Source organism: Colobus angolensis, unplaced genomic scaffold (genome assembly GCF_000951035.1).
Source record: "Colobus angolensis palliatus isolate OR3802 unplaced genomic scaffold, Cang.pa_1.0 Scaffold157, whole genome shotgun sequence".
Lineage (NCBI taxonomy): Eukaryota > Metazoa > Chordata > Mammalia > Primates > Cercopithecidae > Colobus > Colobus angolensis.
Window position 1 is genome coordinate 2375324 of NW_012114677.1, and position 10147 is coordinate 2385470.

At 61.8% G+C, this 10147-nt stretch overlaps 1 protein-coding gene across 1 annotated transcript; it reads left to right on the forward strand.

Annotated features, from left to right (window-relative positions):
• The first annotated feature begins 2141 nt into the window (after positions 1 to 2141).
• MFSD7 (major facilitator superfamily domain containing 7) lies at positions 2142 to 10108 on the forward strand. Its single transcript, XM_011936805.1, is given in 11 exon segments — positions 2142 to 2584; positions 4976 to 5134; positions 5366 to 5579; positions 5775 to 5851; positions 6785 to 6922; positions 7041 to 7157; positions 7849 to 8001; positions 8243 to 8400; positions 8719 to 8828; positions 9218 to 9338; positions 9679 to 10108. Coding segments are annotated over 11 exon segments (1698 nt in total). The 5' UTR covers positions 2142 to 2434; the 3' UTR covers positions 9980 to 10108.
• Positions 10109 to 10147: the final 39 nt, after the last annotated feature.

Consider the following 10147-nt stretch of genomic DNA (forward strand, 5'->3'; position numbering starts at 1 on the left):
CTCGCCCAGCCATGGTGTGTAAATTTTTTTTTTTTTTTTGAGATGGAGTCTCACTCTGTTGCCTAGGCTGGAGTGCAGTGCACAATCTCAGCTCACTACAACCTCTGCCTCCTGGGTTCAAGAGATTCTCCTACCTCAGCCTCCCAAGTAGCTGGGACTACAGGTGCACGCCACCACACCTGGCTAATTTTTGCATTTTTACTAGAAAGGGGTTTCACCATATTGGCCAGGCTGGTCTCAAACTCCTGACCTTGTGATCTGCCTGCCTTGGCCTCCCAAAGTGCTGGGATTAAGGCGTAAGCCACCACGCCCGGTCCATGGGTTTTAATTTTACATGCAAGTTCTGTAGATGGTTTGCTAAGTTTATAGCAAAGTATTTAATTTTCCTTGGAGTCATTATAAATGTCTTTAACTTCGGTTTTCATGTTTCTTGTTGGTATACATCAATGCAATTGATTGTTGTGTGCTAATCTTGCATTCTGCAATGTTGCTGAGCTCACCTGCTCAACCCAAGAGTTCTGACATGTAGAGGGGAGGAACCCCTCAACAATGCATGCTCAACAGAGACTGAATGACGAAAGTAGCTCCTGTGGCTGCCCCATTTCATGGTGACAGGCCCAGACACCACCTGTCAGAGGCAGTGCTCCACAATAGTGAGGTCCCTCAACAGGGAAGCCTGCATTGCAACTCCCCCTCTGCCAGGTGGAGTTAGGGGATGTTGAAGGCCCCAGGCCAACACTGGCACTGGGCTATGAAGGAAGGTTGTAGGGGGGCTAGGTCCTCAGGGCAGGGCGAGCAAGAGGTGAGGAGAAGGAGAACAGAAGGAACTGGTGGGGGAATGGGGAACAAAGATGAGGAGGGAGGCTAGACGGGGGGAAGACAGAGGAGATAAAGCGAGCAAGGATCACAGGGCCCCATCACATGTCTCAAGAGAGTGGAACTCCCTTGGGGCCCGCCCATCTCAGGACACCCCTGGGTGAGCCCCATTTTCTCTTTGTTACTGGATGGGACTCTATGCAAAAAAAAGAAAAATCCCAACGCGCACAGCTCTATCTGAGACACATACCCAATCTCTACAGAAGATTGCACAGTGAAAGTTGAGGCCTCATGATTAGCCTGTTCAGACTCAGGTGTGGACAATGGACAGACCCTGGCAAAGGAGATGAATGTTTAAGACAAAAACCAGGCCGGGCGCAGTGGCTCATGCCTGTAATCCCAGCACTTTAGGAGGCCAAGGCGGGTGGATCACGAGGTCAGGAGTTCGAGACCATCCTGGCTAACACGGTGAAACCCTGTCTCTATGAAAAATACAAAAAATTAGCCAGGCGTGGTGGCGGGCACCTATAGTCCCAGCTACTAAGGAGGCTGAGACAGGAGAATGGTGTGAACCCGGGAGGCGGAGTTTGCAGTGAGCTGAGATCACGCCACTGTGCTCCAGCCTGGGTGACAGAGCAAGACTCCGTCTCAAAAAAAAAAAAAGCAGGAATAATATTGTGAGTATCAGAAAACAGGGATGTGTTTCAGGGTCAAGAGAGCCTTCTTGTTTGGGGTCTGTTTGCACGTCTGACCAGGCCAGCCTCCACCCCACCCCTATACTGGCCTGAACAACAGGGCCTGAAGCCCCTTGGGTTCTCCCAGGGTGGGCCAGGTACAGTTGTGGGATCAGCAGGTTCTTGCAGACAAGACTAAGCCGAAACTCCCTCCTCTCTGCCTTCCAACACACAGGCCTCTCCATGCTAAACAAACAGAAACGTGTGCCTACTCCTCTGACAGCCGTGTCCTCCATTGTAAAATGCAGGTAACAATCCGGCGTGTGTATGGGGGACTGCCTACCCCAGGGTAGGGCCCACAGGCCTTCCCAGCCTTCCCTCTCACCTTGGCGGGCAGCCCTTGGCCCCTCCTACCCCATGCGTGCTTTCCGCAGGGGCACTAGAGGGACTGGTCTGATTTGAGGCTCTGTGCAAAGCGAGCCCAGCCTCTTCCTCCAGGAAGAGGCCCCTTCCTGTGGCTGTGGCCCCTTCCTGTGGCCCCTTCCTGTGGCTGGCTTGAACCTCAGGAACTTGGGGTCCACAGTCCCCTTCAGGAAATGCAGAGCTTCTGCTGGGCAGAGTGACTTCCAGGCCGCCTTTCCTGCGCCCACCCTGAGGACCACACAGGCTGTGACCAGGGGCCCTTTCTGGAGGGGATGCTCGGTTTTTGTGGCAGGGACTTCCAAACTGAGGCCAAAGGAGGAGGGTCCAACTTCACCTTTGGCCCTTCTTTCCTCCCCTTTTTTGGGTCTTCTTTAACTGCACCGGGGCGGGACCCTCCTCTGTAGTCCTTGGGGCGGAACTGGCCCCGTGGCCCCGCCCATCCCTACCTCCACCCGCGGGCGGTCCCAGCCCACGCTGGAAGGTCCTTAAGCCTGGGCGGCCCATGGGACCGGTGGAGACCCATGGAGCCGCGGACCATGGCAGGACAGACGGGGGCAGACACGGGGTTGGCCGAGCCCGGGGCCCAGTGCACGCAACAGGGCCACCGCACCTACGCTCGCCGCTGGGTGCTCCTGCTCATGGTCAGCCTGGTCAGCTGCTCCAACGCCATGGTAGGGGCGGGGACAGGGACAGGGGGCTCCGGGACCCTTGGTCGCCTCGGACCAGCCAAGTTTCATTTTCCTGTGGCCACAGCCCGAGGTGCCAGGTGCTGGCTGGGGCTGGGGCCAGGGGGCGCCTTCTGGGGGCGGCTAGGGTGTGTGGGCACTGGGGGCACTGTCTGTCCTGGAGGTGTCGGGGCCCAGGGCACAGAGCAGGAGGGCTGGGTGCCCAGGGGGATCTGCCAGTCATGGAGTCCCAGCCCTTCCCAGCCTTCAGTGGCTCCAGCCAGTGGCCTGGGTCCCTCTCCCCCAGCCAGTCACATACAGGTGGCCCTGCGGTGGCCCTCCCTCCCTCCACGCCTCCCAGCCCCAGGACAGCAGGCACAGAGCAGAGGTGGGCTTGGAGCCGCACTCTCCTCCACCTGACTCTGAGTGAGGGGCGGCTCCTGGGCTGGGCTGGGCTCCATCCTGCCCTCACTCCCTTCCCGTGCTGCACTCTGCAGCCTTTCCCCCCCTGTGCGCCCTCATCAACCATTCCAGGGAGCCTCAGGAGCTGGTTGGGCAGTATCCGGGCAATGTGCAATGAACAGCTAGAGTTGGCAGCAGGACCCACAGCTCAGGGAGGCGCCGGGTCACGGGGATGGTCAGGAAGCTCAGGGTCAGGAGCAGGAGCCGCTCTTAGGCCTGGGTCAGAGTTCTTCCAGGTGGACCCCAGGGCCTCTCCCCTCCTCCTTTGCTGGCTGGGTATGGAGAACCAGCTCCCGGATGAGACAGGCCTCGGATCTGCTGGATGGGCCTGGGGGCTGCCTGCTGCCCACGGATGCCGGCACACGCCATAACTCACTGCCGTGGCTTGGCGTCCTGGCCCACCGTGTCCAGGCACTGGGGAAGCCATAACTGACTTTGGGTGGAGCGTCTGAGAGTGCAGCTGGTTCAATGGTCCGAGAGTCAGTAGGTGTCCTGGGTGTGGGGCATTCCTTGGACGGTCAAGGGCCTCGTACTGCAGTTCTTCACCGTTGTAGCAATACCCACAAGCCACGATGGAGCACACAGAAATCTCACCCTGACACCAAGAGTCGTCATGGTCTCTGCCTGGGTCACCACAGTGAGCCGTGAGCACCACGTTCACTCCAGCCAAGTGCCCTTGAGGCTGGAGTTACTCATCTGCAGCTAGTGACCAGGGCTCCCGGGTTCCAGCGGGCAGCGTAAGGGGCGGGCGGAGCAGAGCTTGGGTCAACACCCACCCCAGAAGGCAGCCAAGCCCAGTGCTCTGGATGAGACTCAAAGGACCCAAGGGGCCGAGCGAGGGCAGGGTCGAGGCTGGGAGAGGAGGAAGGGAGTTGGACAGATCGTACTCCCACGTTGCCCCGCACGCTTCAGATGCATCTCTGCTCAGTGAGTCAGCTGTGGGCCTCACTCAGGCCCCCGAGGAAGCAGGACAGGGCTGAGGCTGGAGTGGCGGGCTTGGCTCTGCAGGGCAGGCTTTGTCAGTGGACGCCTGGCTTTCTTTCCCTGGGCTCGGCCAGGCAGCCATCAGCTGGGCTTGGGGAGCTCGTTCTGTGCCTGGGAGATCTGCCCCTGGCCCTGTCCTGCGGAAAAAGGAAGACAAGGTGGCTGTTGCCCAAGCTCCCTGTCCTGTCCGGTGGGCTGAGTCAGACCTTGTCCGGGCGGAGCCTGGGTCTGGCTGCTCTGCTGGAGGGTGTGGCCTGGAGCTCGGTGGACTCATGGAAGTTGACCTTGAGTGACACAGCCTCCTCGGGGCCCACGCATGGATGCCTTCCTCCCTCCTGTAGTGAGCCCTGGTGACCGGCTCCACCTTGACCTCCCCTCAGGGATGAGCCAGTCTCACCTCCTCTAGGAGGCCTTCCCCTCGGCTGCAGTGTGCACTAGTGCTGTGTGCCAGACGTCTGTGGGGTGGAGAGCCCTAGCACCTGATAATGCCTGCGGGGTGGGGAATGGCATCCGCTCTGTCAACATTCTGCCCAAACACCTGGGCCTTCTGGGAGGGAAGGTCGGGCTGGCTTTGGGTGGGGCTGGCCTGCAATCCCAGAGGTTCTAGCTGAGACCCTGTCATGCCCACCTTTCCCTGGCCTGCCTTGGAGCCCCAGGTCTGGTCCGGGTGGGGCTCGTGGTCCTGTGGGCTCTGGCCAGGTCCTTGGCCTCAGTGTCTGCCCCTCAGGCTGGTCCCCGGTCAGGGCATGCTTTCTGACCCTGCGCTGGGTGCCCTCCCTCGGGGAAGGCAGGGTGGCGCTCTCTTTTGGCAGGAGGGCCCTGTGTCCAGCTTGCTGGATCCCCTCGGCCTCACAGGCCTGCTGGCACTCTAGCTCCTTCAGGCTGGCTGGGGCCAGAGCACGTAGATCCGGGGTCTGTGGCTCTGCGCTGACTCCCACCTGGCCCCTGCAGCTGTGGCTCAGCTTTGCACCTGTGGCTGACATCATTGCCGAGCACTTCGTCCTGTCCATGGCGCAGATCAACTGGCTGTCACTGGTCTATCTCGTGGTGTCTGCCCTGTTTGGCGTGGTGGCCATCTGGGTCCTGGACTCTGTCGGGCTCCGTGGGGCGGTGAGTCAGACCCCACACCATGGCCCGCTCTGGGACAGGGTGAAGGCCCCTGCATTTGGGTACGAGAGTCAAGGCCTCCTCCCCAGACCAGGGCCCATCAGTCCCAACAGCTGGGGACCCAGCAGAGCTGTCGGGGTGGCGGCGGTGGGAAGTGCAGGTGCTGGGAGGACGCGGCGGGCACCTGGGTCAGCGGCAGCCATCCTGACCCCGTCCCTGACGCCCTCCTCGCAGACCATCCTGGGCGCGTGGCTGAACTTTGCTGGAAGTGTGCTACGCATTGTGCCCTGCGCGGTTATTGGGACTCAAAACCCATTTGCCTTCCTCATGGGTGGCCAGAGCCTCTGTGCCCTTGCCCAGAGCCTGGTCATCTTCTCTCCAGCCAAGGTGGCTGCCTTGTGGTTCCCACAGCACCAGCGAGCCACCGCCAACATGCTCGCCACCATATGTGAGTTCCGGGGAGGGAGGCCGCCTGCCTGGGCTCACCCCGGGGTCTCTTCTGGCTCCACACACAGATACTTGGTTCCCTGGGCTCTCTGGCTAGGGTGGAGGAGCTGGGGCCCAGAAGGTTCTGCCTGTGGGCTGGAGATGAAGCCAGGCCACAGCCGAGCTGACACATTTCCCTGTGCCTCCGCCCACCCAGCAAACCCCATGGGCGTCCTTGTGGCCAACGTGCTGTCCCCTGCGCTGGTCAAGGAGGGCGAGGACATTCTGTTAATGGTGAGGGGTCATGAGGCGCCCGTGCCTGGCCTGTGTGGTGTGTGCGCATGCATGTCTGTGTGTTCCTATGCCTGTGTGTGATTCCTCCGGCCCCGCCCCCCAAGAAGGAGTCAGCCTGTCGCCCAGACTGGACTGCAGTGGCGCAATCTTGGCTCACTGCAACCTCCACCACCTGGGTTTACGCAATTCCCCGCCTCATCCTCTGGAGTAGCTGGGACTACAGGCGTGCGCCACCATGCTCAGCTAATGGGTTTTTTTTTTTTAATATTTTTGGTAGAGTTGGGTGGGGTTTCACCATGTTGGCCAGGCTGGTCTCGAACTCCTGACCTCGTGATCCTTCTCTCTCGGCTTCCCAAAGTGGGATTACAGGCGTGAGCCACTGTGCCCAGCCTGTGTGTGATGTTTCTATGCATGCCTATGTGTATCGAGTGTGTGTGGTGTGTGCGGTGCGTGTCTCTGTTCCTGTGCCCATGTGTGTTGTGTGGTGTGTGCCTATGTGTGCTCGTGCATGTGCATCGGGTGCGTGTGGTGTGTCTGTGCTTGTGGGTATGTACTGAGGGTGAGCGTGTGTGCATGTGTGCCTCTGCACCCATTACTGTCCGTGTGTCGAGCCCTGTCACGGGCTGTGCAGCTGACAGTGAGATGAGGCTGGAGCCTGGGGGTGCTGGGCTAACATCAGCCAGGAGGGTGTCCCTGGTGAGGGATGTGTTGACAGCCAGGGCTCCCTATCAGCCCCTGGAGCAGGCGAGGATGAAGTCGAGCAAGCCCCTCCCAGCCTGGGCCTTGCAGAGGGTGGCTGCAGACCAGAGGTTGGGAGGCAGCCAGTGGTGGGGCAGGAGGAGCTGAGAGGTGGCACCTGGGGCAGGCAGGGCTGCGGCCTGTGTGGGCGCCAGTGTGCGTGGTCTCCCTGTGCACACACACACCCCTCCCCAGCTCGGTGTCTACGCCATCCCTGCCGGTGTTGTCTGCCTGCTGTCCACCATCTGCCTCTGGGAGAGCGTGCCCCCGACCCCGCCCTCTGCTGGGGCTGCCAGCTCCACCTCAGAGAAGTTTCTGGATGGACTCAAGCTGGTCAGTGCTGTGGGATCCCGGGTAGGGTGGATTTGGGGGTTGGGGCGAGAGGCTGAGGAGGGGATGCATTTGGGAAGGGCCCCCGGGGCTCCAGGGCTGAGACACTCTTTCCCCGAAGCTGGTGCAGAATAAGGCCTATGTCATCCTGGCTGTGTGCTTCGGGGGATGCATGGGGATCTCCTACAGCTTCTCAACCCTCCTGCAGCAGATCCTCTGTGCAAGCGGCTACTCCAATGTGAGCCCTGGCCCCACCCATGGGGGTTCTGCCTCACCCACCCCATATGGCCACAGAGTCACTGCTGCCTCCGGGGTGCTCCATGTCCGACCCTGGCGGGGGCCACATGGACGCCCTTCTGTGTGTGGGCCCTCCCGAGATGCCTTGGGCGACATTATGTCCACAGGCGGTGGAGGTGGTGGGCACAGCTGCAGCGAGGTGGTGCAGCTATGGGATGGAGTGGAGGGATTGATGGTGCATGGTTGGGAAGATGGGGCCCCCAGGGCTCCCAGTGCCCCTTCTCAGCAAGGCCCCACCCCTGTAGGTCTGCAGGACAGGGCCATCTTCTGGTGTCCAGACATGCCGCAGGGAGGGCCTTCCTCTGCTCACACATTGAGCTGGCCCTCTGCCCTCTGGGATCAGTGCCCGGTGTAGGATTGGGGGCATGTTTCCACCTTTGCCAGGGCCACAGGCACCACGGCCCTGTGGGGCCTCTGTGGCGACAGGCTCTTCCCTTCAGCAATTGCTTTGCTCTGGGGTGGAGTGGGGAACATAGGGCAGGAAACCCTACCCCGCAGGCAGCCAGCAGTGCGGCTGGAACCTGTGTTGCTGTGTCTGGGCCTTGGGCACAGCACACGGCCCTACCCTGAGCCCCCTGTGCTGATGCTGTGCACCTATGATCGGGGCCCTGGCCTCTCCTCGCCTCCTCCAGGGCTTTTCTGGCCTCTGTGGAGCTCTCTTCATCGCATTTGGGATCCTGGGGGCGCTGGCTCTCGGCCCCTACGTGGACCGGACCAAGCACTTCACTGAGGCCACCAAGATCAGCCTGTGCCTGGTCTCTCTGGCCTGCATGGCCTTTGCCCTGGTGAGGGTCTCCTCAAGCCAAGACCGCCCTGCGGGGGTGGGTGGGTGGTGAGACCCGGAGAGGGCAGTTGGCAGCTTGGCTGGAACAGAGGTCTGGACTGTCTCATGCCCGGCCTCTGCCAGCCAGGGTGGCCCCTGGGTGGGATGGGTTCTCCCGCCCTGTGCCCCGTGTCCCATGAAACCAGGTCCAATTCTGACCGCCACCCCCTCCACCTGTCTGCCTGCCATTCCACTGCTCCCAGGTGTCCCTGCTGCAGGGACAGATCTTTGCCTTGGCCACCACCTGCTCGCTCCTTGGGCTCTTTGGCTTCTCGGTGACCCCCGTGGCCATGGAGTTGGCAGTCGAGTGTTCCTTCCCCGTGGGGGAGGGGGCTGCCGTAGGCCTGATTTTTGTGCTGGCGTGAGTATCCATCTGCCCCTGCTGCACCCCAGAGATACTCCCCTTGCTCCACGCCTACACCCCTGGGGTTGCACCGTGTGGTCCAGGCCCCTTTTCGGGGAGGTGGGGAACCTGCCTGCTCTGGCAAGAGCTGAGCAGGTTCTGAGCGCCTGCTGTGTGCAGGCTGGGCCAGCTGATAGGGCCCGTGACCGAAGCTGCGTGCTGCCTTCAGGAGGGTGGTGGCAAAAGGGACAGCACTGATGTCAACACTTCCCAAGGTGACACCTGGCTCCGAGGGGATGGGCAGTGCAGCGGGGGCTGAGGGCCACGTGTGTCTAGGCACGCCGAGGGAATACTCATCATGCTGGCGATGACGGCACTGACTGTGCAATGCTCGGAGCGGTCCTTCGCCACCTGCCAGCAGGGGGAGGATCCACTTGACTGGACAGGTGAGCACCACATGGAGAGTTCCCGGGGAACAGGACAGGTGAACCCCATGTGGGGAGTTCCCTGGAGCAGGACAGATGAACCCTATGTGGGGAGCCCTAGAGAGCAGGACAGGTGAGCCCCACGCAGGGAGTCCCTGGGCAACAGGACAGGTGAGCCAGGACAGGTGTGGCCAAGATCAGAGGTGGGTTGGCACATCCATATCCCAGACCCCATGCTGGTGACCTGGGTCTGCAAACACCCTCTCAGGGCTGTCAAGAACTGGGAGTGGGCTCTGTCTGGGGTCACTCTGTGGTCAAGGGTAGTGGTGTCACCATAGGCCAGCGTCCGGCTTTGCCCATCTGTGGCCCCAGGGCTTGGCTGTGGGGACAGCTGTGCTATGTGTCCCCAGTGTCTGTGCTGCTGATGGCCGGCCTGTGCAACCTCTTCAGCTGCATCCTGGTACTCTTCTTCCACACCTCATACCGGCGCCTGCAGGCAGAGTCTAGCAAGTCCTCCTCCACCCAGAACGCGTGCCCAGGCGCCAAGGACCAGGAGTCCCCGCCGTAAACTACCCCTTGAGGCCCCAGCATGGCGCTCCCAGCTTGGAAGCTCAAGGCCAGCTCATTCCTGGAGCCGCTTCTCTGGGCCCTGCCTCCTCCTCCCAGAGCCCCAAGACGCAGAGACTGACCAGGGACGTGTGGTGAAGGGGAGGCAGGATCGGGTTACCTGGGCTGTGCCCACCACGCCAGACAGCTGGGCGCAGGGACCCAAGGCGTTCGGCGCACTCAGGGCCTGCGGAGAGCCCCTGGGCCCGAGACTGATGCGCGGCTGACCGAGAGGGCTACTGCTGTGTGGACCCGGACCAGGCAGGGCGGCCGTGGGCGGTGCAGACTCAAGGTGGGGTGTGGACTGAGGGGGAGCGGGAAGGGCTGGGGTCCTGGGGCCCAGCAGGGCGACTCCGGAGTGCACGGCGGGGGCCTCGCTAGAGGAACCCAGAGGGCCTCGGAGCCCCCACCCTGTCTGCTGCCGAGCGACCCCTCGCGCGCAGGGCCCAGCAGCCACGGACGCGCCCTCCCGCCCCGGCGGACTCGCAGGCAGGGTCCTAGCGTCCAGGTTTATTGACCAGGCCGGGCCTCACTCCTCCTTTTCCTCCCCGTGGGTGATCACGTAGCTCAGCGCCTTGTAGTCCAGGTTGCCCGCGGCATCGATGGAGGCGAACTGGAACATCTGGTCCACCTGCGGGCGGGGGCGAAAGGGCCCCCTGCGGGCTCCCGGAGCGAAATACAAACGCGTACCTGCAGCGGTCCCGGGTGTGGTTTCTGCGCCCGGGGAGAGGGAG